The sequence below is a fragment of the Hippoglossus stenolepis genome, chromosome 15 (genome assembly GCF_022539355.2).
Source record: "Hippoglossus stenolepis isolate QCI-W04-F060 chromosome 15, HSTE1.2, whole genome shotgun sequence".
Lineage (NCBI taxonomy): Eukaryota > Metazoa > Chordata > Actinopteri > Pleuronectiformes > Pleuronectidae > Hippoglossus > Hippoglossus stenolepis.
Genome location: NC_061497.1, coordinates 3,736,491 through 3,754,011, shown reverse-complemented (window position 1 = coordinate 3,754,011; position 17,521 = coordinate 3,736,491). Strand labels below are relative to the sequence as shown.

General features: G+C 40.6%; 2 protein-coding genes across 2 annotated transcripts; both read right to left on the bottom strand.

Annotated features, from left to right (window-relative positions):
• Positions 1-450: 450 nt before the first annotated feature.
• Positions 451-5,125, bottom strand: mmp30 (matrix metallopeptidase 30). Its single transcript, XM_035178372.2, has 10 exons — positions 4,891-5,125; positions 3,247-3,494; positions 2,974-3,122; positions 2,777-2,902; positions 2,541-2,702; positions 2,293-2,464; positions 1,632-1,756; positions 1,356-1,515; positions 1,163-1,266; positions 451-1,074 (listed from the first exon to the last, which is right to left on the bottom strand). The coding sequence occupies exons 1-10, from the start codon at positions 4,996-4,998 to the stop codon at positions 971-973; spliced, it is 1,458 nt and encodes a 485-aa protein (XP_035034263.2). The 5' UTR covers positions 4,999-5,125; the 3' UTR covers positions 451-970.
• Positions 5,126-9,510: 4,385 nt separating this feature from the next.
• LOC118121994 (collagenase 3) lies at positions 9,511-13,550 on the bottom strand. The gene is made up of 10 exons (XM_035178375.1): positions 13,438-13,550; positions 13,103-13,350; positions 12,875-13,023; positions 11,966-12,094; positions 11,698-11,859; positions 11,423-11,546; positions 11,205-11,338; positions 10,959-11,118; positions 10,761-10,861; positions 9,511-10,289 (listed from the first exon to the last, which is right to left on the bottom strand). The coding sequence occupies exons 1-10, from the start codon at positions 13,534-13,536 to the stop codon at positions 10,180-10,182; spliced, it is 1,416 nt and encodes a 471-aa protein (XP_035034266.1). The 5' UTR covers positions 13,537-13,550; the 3' UTR covers positions 9,511-10,179.
• Positions 13,551-17,521: the final 3,971 nt, after the last annotated feature.

The following is a 17,521-nucleotide window of genomic DNA, read 5'->3' as shown; positions in this document are numbered from 1 at the left end:
GCACCAAAAGGGCTGTAAGGTGTGTTTTGAAGAACTCTTCTTTTGACTTCAGTTCCCAATAAAACATAAACAGGAAAAAAAGTTTCTTAAGTGAGAAAAGAGCACTCAAAGTGCTCCATAGCACTTGTGAAGAACCAGTTTTTCTAAGCGTGTACTATGCATGTCTGATAAATGCATTACATGTTACTCTCTGTTGAGGATTGTTTCAAGAAGTCCTGTCCTTTGACTCAATTACATTCCACTGTAGAAATAAGTTTACAGGTTGTGTTCATAGACTGTATATAGAGATGGATGTAGTGTCCGTGACATCACCCGTTGGTTTCTGAAGAGTGAAAATCATAGACTGTATATAAAGATGTTGTGTTAAGGTTGGACCAGAGTTTGTATCATCAATTGCATATGTTTCTATTTTCCAGGCTGATGTGTGCATTCACATGCATACACAAGGCATTTGAAGTCATTCTTTATTGTTCACATTTAAAACTTGATTACAGTAAATGTTTAGATGAGTAAATGGATGAATGTCCGAGAAAAAAATAACAATGATTATCATACTTTATGCATTTGTTGTTGAAAGCTACAATAACTCACGATGAGTTAAGGGAAAGGCCGTTGCTTTGTTGCACGCTAGCGCTGTGTGTGTGTGTGTGTGTGTGTGTGTGTGTGTGTGTGTGTGTGTGTGTGTGTTTTATTACAAAAACTGCCACCACCGCTGCAGCAGCCTGTTGAGCTCTGTTATTCTATTAATGTAAGAACATTTATATTTCATTTCACAATCAACACTTACATTTTTTTTTATTCTGTTCTAAATCACTATTCTATTAAAAGGTAGGGACCCACATCCAAAATATAAAAAAAGGTATCTATTGATCCATTGTCTAAGAAATCAAGATCTTAAGAAAACTGATTTGTAGAATCGTTTCCGTTTCCATGTGTGTTTGTGTGTTTATGTGGAAGGATTTTTGTTGTTTTAGTCACAATCCATCCATGCGTTGTTTAATAAGGTGCGGATCACTCTTCTTCGTTGGTAGTGGTACTCTGTCTGTCTGGATCCACTTGAAAAGTACAGGGAACCTGAAGAGAGGGTTGCATCATTGAAATCAAGCCAAACAGGAGCATCATGTTGCAGCAGAGGGAATGTCCCGCTGTCACTGTTGCCTACCTCTGTTCTCAAAAACAGCATCCACTCGATTGCCAATCCCAGGGAGCTCTGTCTTGATGAGTTTTGGGTATCCCCGATCCATTCTGCGCCTCCTTTCATTGTAGCTATGAGTAAAATGAGGAAGGGTTTTCATCAATACATCAGTCTATATAGGGATTCAGCCTATATGTACATGGCTTTTCACATTACCCACCTCCAGTATTTGTTCTGCACAAAGAAGAGGGTTCTGCCTGTAAACATCACATGGACGGCAGCATCGACTTTGGTGATGTGGAGAGGGAAGCCTAATTCACTGAGAGGTTTGGGATAACCAGGTAGGACAGTGTTTCCCCTGATCCCCCAGTAATGATCCCCTATGGCATGAAAAGATAGACAATTACTAATGTGGTATATCCCTGAGCACAGGCATTTGTCAATAGCTTTTATTTTCTCATAACGAAAACAAAACAAAAAGGCTTCAATTTTGTACCTTCAAAGAAAATGACAGTCTTTTTAAACTCATAAGCAGCATCAACTTGACTGATTCCAGGCCAGGCAGACTGAATACTCTTCATAGTGATGCCATCCCAGGAGCTGCTCCTCTTCCAGAAATGTCTGACCAAAAAAACACAAAATACCATGATATGCTGACTCGCACTGAAGATCACAGCTCTGAGGAGCAACATGTTAAAGGGGGGGTTGGTAGGTTTAAAAAAAACTTTTATTTGTTGAAATCCTACTCAGGCCCAGATAGCCATCAATAAATAAAGTTGTCTGCAAAAAAGAAAAAAGCCGGTGTCTATGCCCCTTATAGAACCGTAATTCATTCGGACTGAATAAAATGATGGTCTGTCATACCTCTGTCACTTACTGACTGTGCTCTCACTGCATATGACCGGAGGCTTCAGCCTCGTAGGCATACACGAGTGAAGCAGCAACAATAGCCAGAAGTTAGTGGGCGAGTCATGGAAAAGTCAGCTTGTCAGTCAGAGCACGTTCATGTTTTTTGGGGGCGTAGCTTTGAAGAGAGGGCCGATGTCATTGGTTGCACATTGTAGCCAGCTCTTCTAACATTTCCAGGCTCACCGGCCCTCGCTTTAACGTCAAACCTAAATGATAACATAACAAAATAATTGGCAGAAATGTCTCACCCATCTTTAAAGAAGTAAAGGTTTCTGTGGATGGAGGTTGCAGCATCAAAAATCATGTCCCTGCTGCACCGGTCTGGTATGGGTTCAGGATCTGGCTCGGGTCTAGGTTGTGGTCTCGGCAAAGGTTTTACAGTAGGTTCAGCCGCTGGTTGAACTGATGTTTCTCTGATTCCTTAAAAGGCAAAAAAACAGATTCTGTCAGGGCATTCATGAAAAGTGCTTTAATGTAATAACACCATGCATCTCACCGTAGATAGCTTGTACTCCCTGTATGTCGTCATCTGGCAGCTTGTACCCCTCTGTGTTCACATAATTGTAGGTGGGATACATCAGTGCTGTCCGGACCTGAGAGTGGGCCAGTCCAAGTGCATGGCCAAACTCATGGGCTGCTACCAAGAACAGGTTGGCTCCTGCACATACACATATACAGTTACTGGAGGTACTTAATTAGCTATGGAATCATATCATCTCAATGGTGCTGCACCTCCTGAGGTCAGAGTCCAGGTTTCATCTTCATCAAAGTGGGTGTCACCTCCATGACCTTCTCCAGGGGAGAATGCATGGGCCAACACCCCACTTTGCCCGTCAAATGGAGCAAAGTCTCCATGGTCTGGTAAGAAACGGAACAAAGTTACCCCTGGATCAAACATTTTCTCAAAGGCACCGAAAGTACTGAGTTACCTCGTCTCTTGAAAACGATCATGATGTCAGCGGTGCCGCTGTAAATCTGCTTGAAATCCAGAGGAATGACGTCGCTGTAGAGTTGTAGAGCCTTGGCTATGGTGGCATCCACATCGCCTTGACTCAGGTCCGGTGTGTAGTTAATTATCCTACAGGCAGTGTGAGAGTGAAAAGGCTTTAAGTATTAAAGAGCTTTGTTTTGTTCTGTGTTTGTGTGAACTGCAGGCAGGGACTTGTTGCCTTTTGTTCTGGCATGGAGATCTTGCTCAGTACCTGTATGTGACCACAGTCTTCTCCCACTTTGGTCGACTGTCGAAGTGGGCATATTGGCTGACGTCTGTGAAGCCACAGCGGGGGCGATTCATCACGTCCATAGTGTTGGTGTCTAACTGTCCTGTCACCTCCAGGTCGTAGAAGTCCTGCATTTTTCTCAGAGTTTCTTCAAAGGAGTCTAGAGAGCTGCGCCAGACAGTGTTGGGTGCACTGACGCCCACTTCGGAGAAAAACTGAGACAGATAGTCCTGGTCGAAGACAAAAGAAACAAATAAAACATTGTTATATGCAGATAAACAGCATATGATATAAGGATTTGTAATATAACTATTTGAATATTTACAGAGTTTTTTTGAAAAGATAAGTGAAAAGTTAAAAGAAATAAGTTCAGGTTTTCATGAAATCAAACCTTATAGAAATATATAGCTTAATTTCAAACTAACTTAATTCATTTGTGTGTATCGTAATTTAAGTATTTTTTTTTAAGTTGGCTCAAAACATTTTTTTTCTGCAATAGCAATTCACTGTATTTACATCCAGTTACTTTCCTTTTCACTGTTTCCCTGATGGAGTTCATCATTCCTGCACAACACTCAGAGTGTAATAAGGCATTAACACTAGATTAAATACGGTTCATGCATTTGATCTCACTGCTACCAGCCCCTGCAGTCTACTGTTCACTCCGTGTCAGAGCTGTATGAAGAAGGTGAAGCTGAACATGTCCTATTTCCTGCTGCTGCTTCACAACTGGCAAAACATGGGTTACAGATCATTGTCTTATCATCTTAATTCTCAGCGGAGCAATCTCTAATATTGCAGGGAGTATTGGCGGCTTCTTCTTACAGTTTGCAGTTCCAACTATTTTCTGAGTTCTGCTGTTATGCTCAACATGAAATCAGATTGTTGTTGCTCATGGAAAAAGGCTGATTAGTGACTACCAGCTGCTCTCCTGTTGTATTTATGAACAAGTAGCGGCCTCAGAACTCCCTAACATGCAGGATAGCACCTCACTCACTCTTAACCACCAGTGACCGTAGGTGGCACTAAATCCTAAATCCCTAAAGAAACTTTAGTCAAGTTTAATTTCCCTTTGATTTTTTCTGACTCACTTGTTTAAGTTGTGGGACTTACTAATTTAGGCCACAAACATTCTCATATCTGAAACTTTACCTGGCAACACCAACTACAACATATTCAATGAACATGCCTTTTCTGAAAATCTGTATCACCGTATGATGAGTCCTCATCAGGTAAAAAAAATCTGTTTCCAGCGTGATGTGTGACAGAGGCTTTGTTTCTCCTGTTATATTTTTTTAAACTATACCTGATTGAAAAAACATGGTACATGTTATTGTCTTGAAACCTCAACTTCAAAGTCTTAAAACCAGTTGTAATACAGAAGAGCTGACTTTTAATGCATACAGGCTTTAGTAAGAAATTCATATTACTGAAATTGGAAAGTAAATTATTCATTTAATGTTAACATTAAAACATGTGAAACTTTAATGTTTAACAAGGTTGAAATCAATAGTTCTTACAGAATCACAAACAAAAAAACTAAACACTCTTCTCTCCCAAATCAGCAGATTAAATAACCTCAACAAACAGTGCAATATTTGAACTGTGAGAACACCTCATGTTTACCTGGGCTTTAGAGAGCTCTTCTTGGCTGGGTGAAGTGGTGGGCACTGCTCCGCAGAGGGCTACAACCACCACTACCATCACTGTTTTAACAGCCAATGCACCCTCCATGACTCCTTTCTTCTCTTCTTTAATCTCCGTCTCTGCTCGGCTCTGCTCAGATACTGAGACTTGTTATTTCCTGAAACGGTCCATTTCAGTGTTTTGGATGCGAGAGCAGAGAAGGATGCATGATGGGGCAATAAAACATTCCTGCAAGTGTCTGAACAGGCCCATTAGAGGAACAGGGGAGAGATAATAGCTGCAGTGATGTTCGGGGGAGTTGGAGGGTAGAAGAGTTGAGATTTGGAGCTAGAGAGAGTTGGAGAAACGTGGGCCTGTGTGGACACGACGTTGAGCAGAAACTGTACTGAATGAACCATCAACAGGAGACAAGAGAGGACAAGAGTTAACATCTGGTGTTTCTTGGTGAAGTAATGTTGCTCTTTGCTCACATAGTTCTTTTCTTACTTTCAGTCATACCAACATACACAATGTATCCCTTTAAATTGCTGTTACGTTGTGTTAAATTACCTGATGAAGAACCTGATAAGGATTGAGGAGATAGATTAAACTTTTAGACAATTTTATATATCAGATATTCAGAGCAGTAAGAATTGTCTGTATTGAGAATTGGATGACTGAAGCACACATATTCCCTCTGTACACACATTTTTCTTAATCACTGTTTGTTTTCATAATAGACAAAGTCCAGACACCAGTAGCTAACAGGCACAGCACCTCTGATTATCAGCTTTGATTATGTAGCTCAGGGGTATTCAACTCAAATTTAAAGAAGTCCAGTTAGAGAAAATTTCTTGAAGCAAAGGTCCGGAAGATCATAATGTCTAACTCTTTAGTGTGATATATATTTAAGTAGCCTAGTAGTTGTATCAACATCTAAAATGTGAAAATTGTGCATGTTCAAATAAAGGGCTTAACTTCAGAAAAATAAAATAAAGGGAGCAAAAGCTTGAATTTCCCTTTTTCTGTTTCACATCTTGACTCAAAAGTCTCAACCAATTTTACAGATAATAAATCTCAACACATCTCAACAATTGAACAGTTTTAGAATCACTTTCTTCACCTCTTATATCCCACTCCCCCACTTTGTTCGTCTGTTTATCTCCCTTTCTCTGTCTCACTCCTCCGTTTCTCTCCCTTTCTCCGTCTCACTCCTCTGTTTCTCTCCCTTTCTCTGTCTCACTCCTGTTTCTCTCCCTTTCTCCGTCTCACTCCTCTGTTTTCTCCTCGTCCCCTGTTTTCCTTTCTCCGTCTCACTCCTCCGTTTCTCTCCTTTCTCCTCTCACCTCTGTATCTCTCCTTTCTCCGTCTCACTCCTGTTTCTCTCCCTTTCTCTGTCTCACTCCTCTGTTTCTCTCCCTTTCTCCGTCTCACTCCTCCGTTTTTCTCCCTTTCTCCGTCTCACTCCTCTGTTTCTCTCCCTTTCTCCGTCTCACTCCTCCCTTTCTCTCCCTTTCTCCGTCTCACTCCTCCGTTTTTCTCCTTTCTCCGTCTCACTCCTCTGTTTCTCTCCCTTTCTCTGTCTCACTCCTGTTTCTCTCCTTTCTCCGTCTCACTCCTCCGTTTCTCTCCCTTTCTCCGTCTCACTCCTGTTTCTCTCCTTTCTCCGTCTCACTCCTCTGTTTCTCTCCCTTTCTCCGTCTCACTCCTCTGTTTCTCTCCCTTTCTCCGTCTCACTCCTCCGTTTCTCTCCCTTTCTCCGTCTCACTCCTCCGTTTCTCTCCCTTTCTCTGTCTCACTCCTGTTTCTCTCCCTTTCTCCGTCTCACTCCTCCGTTTCTCTCCCTTTCTCCGTCTCACTCCTCTGTTTCTCTCCCTTTCTCCAGCTCACTCCTCCGTTTCTCTCCGTTTCTCTCCTTTTCTCCGTTTCTCTCCCTTTCTCCGTCTCACTCCTGTTTCTCTCCCTTTCTCTGTCTCACTCCTCTGTTTCTCTCCCTTTCTCCGTCTCACTCCTCCGTTTTTCTCCCTTTCTCCGTCTCACTCCTCTGTTTCTCTCCCTTTCTCTGTCTCACTCCTGTTTCTCTCCCTTTCTCCGTCTCACTCCTCCGTTTCTCTCCCTTTCTCCGTCTCACTCCTCTGTTTCTCTCCCTTTCTCCAGCTCACTCCTCCGTTTCTCTCCGTTTCTCTCCCTTTCTCCGTTTCTCTCCCTTTCTCCGTCTCACTCCTGTTTCTCTCCCTTTCTCTGTCTCACTCCTCTGTTTCTCTCCCTTTGTCCGTCTCACTCCTCCGTTTTCTCCTTTCTCCGTCTCACTCCTCTGTTTCTCTCCTTTCTCTGTCTCACTCCTGTTTTCTCCCTTTCTCCGTCTCACTCCTCCGTTTCTCTCCCTTTCTCCGTCTCACTCCTGTTTCTCTCCCTTTCTCCGTCTCACTCCTCTGTTTCTCTCCCTTTCTCCGTCTCACTCCTGTTTCTCTCCTTTCTCCGTCTCACTCCTCCGTTTCTCCCCTTTCTCCGTCTCACTACTCTGTTTCTCTCCCTTTCTCCGTCTCACTCCTGTTTCTCTCCCTTTCTCCGTCTCACTCCTCTGTATCTCTCCCTTTCTCCGTCTCACTCCTCTGTTTCTCTCCCTTTCTCCGTCTCACTCCTGTTTCTCTCCCTTTCTCCGTCTCACTCCTCGTTTCTCTCCTTTCTCCGTCTCACTCCTCTGTTTCTCTCCCTTTCTCCGTCTCACTCTTCCGTTTCTCTCCCTTTCTCAGTCTCACTCCTCCGTTTCTCTCCCTTTCTCCGTCTCACTCCTGTTTCTCTCCCTTTCTCCGTCTCACTCTTCTGTTTCTCTCCCTTTCTCCGTCTCACTCCTCCGTTTCTCCCTTTCTCCGTCTCACTCCTCCGTTTCTCTCCTTTCTCCGTCTCACTCCTCTGTTTCTCTCCCTTTCTCCGTCTCACTCCTCTGTTTCTCTCCCTTTCTCTGTCTCACTCCTCTGTTTCTCTCCTTTTCTCTATCTCACTCCTCTGTTTCTCTCCTTTTCTCCGTCTCACTCCTCTGTTTCTCTCCCTTTCTCCGTCTCACTCCTCTGTTTCTCTCCCTTTCTCTGTCTCACTCCTCTGTTTCTCTCCCTTTCTCCGGCTCAGTCGTCTGTATCTCTCCCTTTGTTTTCTCTACCTGTATCTCTATCTTTCTTTTTCTTTCTACCGTCTTTTCATGTGTAACTTGCCTCTAACTCTCTCATCTGTCTGCACTGTAGAGTCATAATGTTTACCGCCGGGAATGCACAGACTTGATTGGCTGAGTAGTATCACGTGGGATGGCTTAACTCGCATGCAATTGGTCTGTGCGTTTCCTCAGCCGCTAAACCACTACCGTAAAGACTACAAAAGCTGCGCCGGTTACAAATAGAAGCGCCCCGTCAGGTTTTAAATCATAACCTTCTGTTTTGGCTGTAGGTCCGGGTCCATATGGGACGGCTTCTGGGTCCGGACCGCGGTCCGCCTGTTAGTGACCTCTGATGTAGCTTATCAAACGTGACTTGCACATATTTCTACAGCATCTAAATGAACACATTTTGGATTTTCAATTATAAAAAAAGACCAACAAACAACTGATGGTCACTTCAAAGAAACTTTTCATTGCAACAGACTTGCTGTCGGAGATGCTCTTGCTGTTCTGTATGTCTATAAATTCTGAAGCTCAATTTGTGTAGTTTTTCTTTTCTGAGAAGGCACGGTGGGGTCATTAATCAATGTGAACCTATTAAATTCCAGACAAACAATGTATTTATTGTTGGATTGGTATGTAGCAGAAAATGTATCAGTGGATGTAATAAGCAAATAGGTAGGGAACTGTGAGAGTAAAGAATAGCAGCACAATATATATATTTGTTATATCCTCAAAATAGCATCTTTAATTGGGAGAATGGCACCTCTGCCCACTGCCACAGGGTACCTAACATTTTTTAGGTTGTTTTGATGAGCCAGCGTCATATGTCCTGGTGCTGCCGATGATGAGTGTGAGACGGAGACATAGAAAGCGACGGTGAAGTGTGAAAAAGTTTTGTATCATTATGAAACACTGGCAGGACAAATATAATATACGTAGTGTATATATCTTAGCCTGTACAATGTGCACACATATGCATCGCTCCTTTGATGATTTTAATTATTTTTGTTATGTTGGATTTTATCTCTGATGTCACAACAAATACAGTTGTGCATTATTTTTGTGTAAAATCCTGTAACATTACTTTTTGCTTTAATATGAATACTGGCTGCAACCCAGAGTCATCTTGTTTCGACCACGTCTCCAGTTTTCTTTACTAAACTAAACTAAAACTCCTAAAGATTTCTAATGAAAAAACACTATGAATGGCTACATAGACACAGAATTATTTTTGTATGTTTACATAAAAATTCCTCAACAAGTCTGAGTCCACTGTTTTCTTTTTTATGTAATAATTTTAATGTTCTTAACACGTTAAAGGACTCCTGACCAAGAGTAAAATATTAGCATTGAGAAAAATATGCTCTAAAGAAAATATATGGCAATACTGCCTTCTGCTGAATTACCTCTTTTTGCTATTCAGTCAACTAAAAATAAACAAATGACATGAAATTAACTCAATATCCTCCTTTGTTCTTTGTTTGTACTTTTATTTGCAGAATACAAGTTTGTGTTTTTAGTCTTACGCGCTTTATGAAGAGTACAGTACATAACAAGTTCTCTCTATAAGTTTTTTACATCTCCCAATAAATGTACATTCACAAAATGAAAACAATTCAATGTATTTTGTATTTGTAAATTAGTGATGCTACACTGTTTATTTATGTCACCTTTTACAATTTTAACATGCACATAAAACGAAAATCCAAACCCAAATTAAATAAAAAATACATTTTATAGGAATTCTTATTTTGTAATGTAGCTAATATGTGAATTTAGCATCTTATTGTTTTCTTAAATAAGTGTCAAATTCATTGTTGTATTAACTATGTATTGATAAACTATTATATTTTAAAATGTCCTGTTGTTAATCATTTTTTGAAGTGCATGAAAGTTGGATTTATTTAATTTGTGGATTGTTCTATAACTGAATGAAGTACCAGTCTCCAAAGCGTCATATTTACATTTACAATCACTGATATAGAAGCCATTTCATTCCACAGTTCTTACAAATACTTCCTGTTCAGCTTCTGGCAGTGATATCGTAAGAATCGAAAAGGAAATAGGTTAACACTGGTAGTTGTACATTCACTCTCATTCACACGAATGGCTATAAACAACTCAGATGGTAAACTGTGCTAGAAGTTAGTGCAGCGCAAGAAGTAGCTGTTCCTCAATACACGGTACAACCTCCCGGTCCTCAGGTCATACTCAAACATGTAGGGTCCACTGTAGATGTATGTAAAACCTGCAGAACAGAGGCTCAATGTTAATGTCTGTGATGGGAATAGTTTAGTTAAATGCATGCATGGCTTCAATAGTGAGAGAAAATTGATGCCAAACTGATAACTGGAGACTATGGGTCAGACTATTACTTGGCTGAGGGGGTTTCCTTGAGTCATTGTAATGAGATTACCAGGCAACTGATGGAAACCCTATTTCGCTATGGCACTTTGTAAAACCACAACTAGTAATTTTTCACACTTTTGATTAAAAAAACAAAAAGAAAAACATATGACATCATCAAAAGGGAGCTTTAGAGGTAGTAATAGACATCTCAAGGTAGATAAAATAACTTGTTGCTCAATGCACAGATGTATGAGTGGTATTGGTCTTCTCATCAACATTGAGCTGGTGCATGAACCAAGAAAACATCAAACATTTTGAGGATTGCTGTTTGTCTGGCAAACTGGGAACATCTTGTCATTTCTCTACTCACCTCTGTACTGGAAAGCTGCAGTCACCTTTTTCAGTCCAGAGAAGGTCTGATCAACACGTTTGGGGAATCCTCGGTCCATAGTCTTCCTGACCTCATCATAACTGCAGAAACAGGCAATAATTAGATGCATTCAATAAGGGTAAGGGGTAAATAATTCATTATTGTTAAATCAGGAAATTATTTATACTCTGTACACACCTGTAGTAATATTCGCCTGAAAAGAACAGAGTTTTGCCAGATTGTACGTCATAGAGGGCTGCATCGATTTTCTTCACCCATCTTGGCAGACCAATACTGGTAAGTCTTTTGGGATAGCCCCGCACTGGATTATAGCCACTAAAGGCCCACACTTTGCGACCTGTAGGAACGAAAAAGTTAAAAACGTTGGTATCTTTGAAATAAAATAGAATCAGATTTGTGTCGTCTGACACAGAGGACACGTACCTTTAAAGAAAAAGATTCTGTCTGACTGCCGGCTCTCATAAGCAGCGTCGATGTTGTTGGGGGCACTGGACCAGAAGTTTGTGATGAGGCTTTGCTGAGGTGTCCTGCTCTGAGGGTAGCTACGCCAGAAGAAGCTGTAAACACAAGTGTTCTGTTAAGAAACAATCAAAATAGAGATTTGGATGTTGTATCATTCTGGTGGACAAAATGTTTGATACCTGTCTTTGAAGAAGAACATCTCTCCTCTCAGGGTGGTGACAGCATCCAATACCATAGTAGAATCACAGGCGTCAGGGGTGGTTGGGGCAGTAGGTTCAGAAGGATCCTTTTTAGGATTTGGACCTGGAATTGAAACAAGATGAGCTGCTGAGTATTTAGAAAGCCCTGCATCACATTGCATAAAACATTAAATGCATCACAACGGATTGTGCAAGAGATCTGCAGAGTGCTGGTTGTGCAAACAGGAAGCAATTATCCAGCAATCAGTACTAACCATAGAGAGACTGGATGCCTTTGACATCATCACGGGGCAGAACGAAGGTGTCAGGGTTTCTGTATGTGTATGTAGGGTACATGAGGGCACCAGGATCATCAGAGTGAGACAAGCCCAGGGAGTGGCCGAATTCATGGGCAGCTACCATGAAGAGGACATAGCCTACAGCAGGAAACACAGATTTACAGGCAAGTTACAGCATGTCAACTTACATCCTGACAGATGCTGTCAAATATCTCACTATGCAAATCGCAAATAACAAACTCACCTGCGTTGGAACGGAAGGTGAAGGTCTCATCATCATCAAAATGAGCATCCCCTCCGATGCCAGGAGACGGGGCGAAGGCGTGAGCGAGAATGCCATCACGGCCATCAAAGGGGTAATAATCTCCATGAGCTGTTGAGTGAGAGCAGATTCAGATGAGATTTTCAACACAATAAAGATCTGTAGTGCGATTAAAAGTACTTTGTGATCTTATTTTCTACTGCACTTGTTGCATTTCTGTTTCAGAAAGAAAGCTTGGAACGTATCCCATTGCTCACTGTTGGATCATCTCTAAGTTTGTGCACTTCACAACACAAAAATATGCCTTAATATATCTTTAACACAAACATGAGCTGAGGAAAGAGAGCATTTTCAACAACTCATAGACCAATAATAACAGTGGAAAAAAAAAATAGCTTGGAGCACTGACATGTCACTGTGGAATGACTGCTGTCTCTTTGTTGTGTTGAGTGATGTGCACTATAAATCTACGCTGTCATAGTACAAAAAGATCTTCTGCCAGTCATTGAGTGATACCCTTTAGTATCTATAGATACTTTACACTTCCAATCCACCACATTTCAGAGGGAAAGATAAGCTTTTTACTCTGATACATTTAAATGACAGGGTGAGATACAAAATTTTAGCTTATCAAGTATACTGCAGTGCTATTTTCTGTATCATACTTGTATTCATAGAAGTATGTTATCAATATTGTCTCCATGTGAAAAGACTATGACATTTAGGCAGTGCTTATATGCATTAATTTAGTAATAATAACTAATGTCCTACAAATAAAAAAGATAATCTGAAAGGAACCATCTGCATGATGAATACTTTGGGTAGCATTTTGCGGATAATACTTTTTTCTGGTGTTGTACTTTTACACAAGTAAAGTTCTTTTGCACTCACATCGGCGGCCGAAAGAGATCATGATGTCCGCGGTGCCACTGTAGATTCTCGTAAATCTCAGGGGAGTGACTTTGGCCCAAACCTGCAGCGCTTTCTCCATGGAGTTGTCCACCTCTGACCTGGACATGTCAGGTGTGTAGTTCTCAATCCTGTAGGACAGCAACAGTATTATTAAATGGACTTACTACTATTACTCTTCCTTTCAAACTCTCTCTTCAGCCCATTCACCTGTAGGTAAGGCTGTTTTTCTCCCACTTGAGGTTGCTTCCAAACGTGGAGAAACGGGCGATGTTGCCATCTGGAACGCCACAGCGGGGCTTCTTCATCATGGAGATGGTGTCTGTGTCCAGCGTCCCGGTGATCTGGAGACCAAAGAATCTCTGCATTTCAGACAGCTTCTTGGTCACCGGACTGATCCCCCGCCTGGATACTGGACCTTGTTCCTCTGTTAGGTTGAAGAATGTCTTCAGATAGCTCTGTAAAAGAGGATGAGAATTCAAAAACATATCTGAAATGCAAAATATCGAGAATGCATGCAGACGAGGCAAAGTAAGCACACTTACCTCTGCCAAGCTTTCATCCTGCACAGTAATTTCTGCTACTGGCACACAGTAAACTGCCACTGCCAGGCTCAGTAAAAGACACACAGTAGAAGACCTCATCCTTTCTTTGTTGTGTGTCCGCACTGGAGACCAGCTGTTATATAGGCTGAGGAAATGTTGACGAGTGGGCGTGTTGGGCAACTACTTCTTTGAGTCACTGACACAGGGAGTATGGAGTATTCCATTTATGGATTGGTTATGATTTGCTCAACATGACGATGATGACATGACACTTGACATTTGATATTTCCTTACTGGAATAACAGATTTTGAAATAGTTTTAACCGCAAACTGTATAAATAGAATAAGTCATGTGGAAGTTTAGATGCCAAGAATCATATGTGAAAAATGCAACCATTAAACTCTGATGCTGGCAATATAGAGAATGTAGACACTCTACTTTATCAGACTACCTTCAGTACTTACACTCATACACTGTTGTTTCTGAGCAGTTTAATGTGAATATTTGAATACAATACCTTGTCATTTTGTATTAAACATATCGCTGATGTCTTTGTTTCTTAAAATCTAAATATGAGTAATATGCTTTTGTTCTACACTGATTCTTAAAGCTGAATGAAGTAAATTTTAGGGTCCTTGCCCTCTCTACCCCTCGGGCTACTGTTTCTGCTGGTAACATAGCGATGTCCTTTCTGAGTAAACACCGGCAAGCTGGGTCATGTTTTCAACAGAATCCATCTAATCTCTAAACCAACCAGACTATAGCCATAACAAAGTCCTTACGGATATTTGTAGCTACCACTGGGGATCAATCAACATGCCAAGCAACTTATCTCATCATGTAACAATTAGGTTTGTGGTTATGACTCACTATTAATTAGCTAAACATGGTTTCATTATATCCATGATAAGTGTCAGTCAGGTTATGATGACCTGAGTCAATGAATAAACTGAGGGGAATTCTTATTCATCCTTATGTGAATCATATCTATTAATGTAACATTGTGTAGATACATTATTGCTGACGGAATAGATTGTGGTTGGACACTGGGATGCAGTTCATGTCTTCACCTTTAAACATTCTGGGAAAATTAATATGTAGTGAGAAAAAAGCAAAACTCTAATTAATTCCAAATACAATCTTTTTATACAACCACAACATTTGAAATGTTTTTGTTAAAATCTGTGACCAATTTGACATGAGGTCTGTGATGTATATCAAAAATACCTTATTGTACTTCTTCTTTTTACAAATGGAGGATTAAATAGCACTTTGAGAAAACTAATTAAAATTTCTCACACAATTTGAAACAAGCATTGACAGTTAACACAAAAACCTGTAATTTAATACACGCAAACAATTATATCTGTTGTGTCTCCAGGGGAATCTAAAATATGGATATATTTTTATTATACACACAAAACAACTGAACAGATTACCACACAACTTGGGAGAGAACACAATAAACTTTGGTGTGGATACGAATCTGGATTTTTTATCACTTTCTTAAACATTGCAAGGTATGTCTTTTTAAACATTTGTATTCATTTCTCTGAGAATAATTAATGGATCTTGATGATTTTTTTTACATGTTTAGAGGACTGATATATATGTGTGTGTGCAATTTGGTGCAGATCAAAATAAAAATCCAGATCTGTGGTTTCATAAGGGGACTGCTGGGCCTTTGCGGAGGTATGAGTGCCATTAGTTCGGTGATGTACAATATTTATGGAACTCTTCCATTTTCAGCTGTTATTTAAATTCACAGAGTGAAATGTTTCAGAGTTTCTGGAATTAAGACACTGAACAAATGAAAAAAACAAACCGCTGTTTGATAAAGTTTTTAAAACAAGCGATCATGGAATCTTCTTGTTGAACCAAACTTCATCTGAATTTGTACATAGAGTCCAAACACTGCTGCCGAGGTTTCCAATAATATCTTCAGGAGCTGTACACGTGTTCAAGGGCAACTGGATTTGCTTGTGTTTCTTGAAGATGTTTCACATCTCATCAAAGAAACAAAACTGACAGAGAAGAGAACAAAAGGAGTCTCGGAAAAACTCTGAATTTTCTTCACACACAACATACCTGTACATTTCAAGCCCAACAACAACCTTAGGCAGAATCTCATCCTCCCAAACACCCGGACACAAACACAAACAATGTGATTTATTTAGTCCAATGCAACAAGGATTTATCAGATATATACATTGGGGAAACAAAACCACTATTACACAAACGGATGGCACAGCGTAGAAGATCCAATTTAACGTTCTGCATGTTTAACACAATGTCTCCTAAGAAAGGTAAAGACCCATAGAGGTTAAAGACCTGAAACCTCCCACTAGTCAGTCAGAACTGAAGAAGCCTCTTGGATTAGCAGTGAAAAGTCCTCTAGAAACACCAGATGAACATGTTGAACCCCTGAAGATGACCTGGGTGACTGAGAATCTTTACAGATGTGTTCCTACCGTGTTGCCCTTTCCTGCTGTCCTGTTTATGAATGGTAATAAATTACGTATGACAAAAGGTCTTGCACATGAATTCACAAAGGCTACAAGGTTAAATCAGCATAATGGAAAGTGTGATGTACTGCTAAATGTGAGCTGTTGTTGTTGATGTTTTTGTTTTATATATATATATATATCTGCAGATTGTACCTCCAACACAAACAAGTGCAGCACTGATGATATCCTGAGTGAATACAGATTGAATACATGTGCATGAATCACCACTGCTGTTTCCTGGATTACGATTTCAGGTGTTGGTTGCAGCCAACTTCTCCCACAGGATACTGAGCTAACATTGTTGGAAATCCCCCCCACACCTCAGAGAACTCCCTCCTCTAGAATATGTCTGTAGAGGTATTTTTATTTTTTCAAAGGTGCTCTAATCAATATGTTATAGGAACAATCAAATGACAAACCTACAGACAATGTTTAGCTACAGCTCCCCTAAAAAATATTCCAGACTTTAGTTAGTCATTTCAGTACAGTCAACACAAAAGGACACATTTCAGCAGAGGCAACGCACCAATCAGAGGCAACCATCTTCAGGCAAGACTTAATATAGTAATAAAGCCATTTCATATAGTGACATCATGATGATGTCATTCCTACCATATGATCATCTCGGCGTGTCAATGTGATGCAGAGATATCATAAGATTTATTTTTAAACTATGCATGACATCATTTCCTGACTTGATTGTGACTTTTTAATGATGTCACTAATCATATGATATCATATGCTGGGGGAATATATACTTTAGATTGACTCTCCAGCCCTGTTATCTGGCATATATTTGACAATTTGTTTTCCGGACCATATTTTTTGTTGACCTTGACCTTAATCATCTGGAGATACCCACCAAGTTTGGTGAAATGTTCTCCATGAATTGTTGAGTTTTTATGTACACACACACACACACACACACACACACACACACACACACACACACACACACACACACACACACACACACACACACACACACACAGTCAATGTTAACATTCAGACATGTACCCCAAGACAATGTGTTCTACAAACAACTGTCCTGGGAGCGGGATCCCTCACATGTGTCTCTCTGAGGTTTTTTGGTAGTTTTTCGGACCGAGGACTGAGGATGTTGCACCTTGTTAGGCCCTAAAGTCTCTAAAAGTAGAGGAGGAGCCAGCTCTCTCAAGCTCGTTTCCTGTGGAATCATACCCCAGTTTCAGTTCGCCTACTCTGTACGTTTAAGAGTAGGCTTAAAACCTTTCTATATGATAAAGCTCATAGTTAGAGCTGGTTCAGGCTTGTCTTGGACCTGCTCTTAGTTATCCTGCTATAGGTCTAGAATGTTGGGGGACACATGACACATGGAGCTTCTCTTTCCTCTTCTCCCTCTTTATCCACATTATAGACATTGATGTCTCATCATCCATATTACTGACTTGACTTCTTTCCTGGAGTCCTTGTGCTTTATTGTTTGCAGATCCCGGACTGCAGCTGCGGCCACATCGTGGATCATGATGGTGTTTCGCAAATCAGAGATCGTGATCGTATTGGAGTTAGAGAGAAAAGAGGGACATTGTATGTCAAA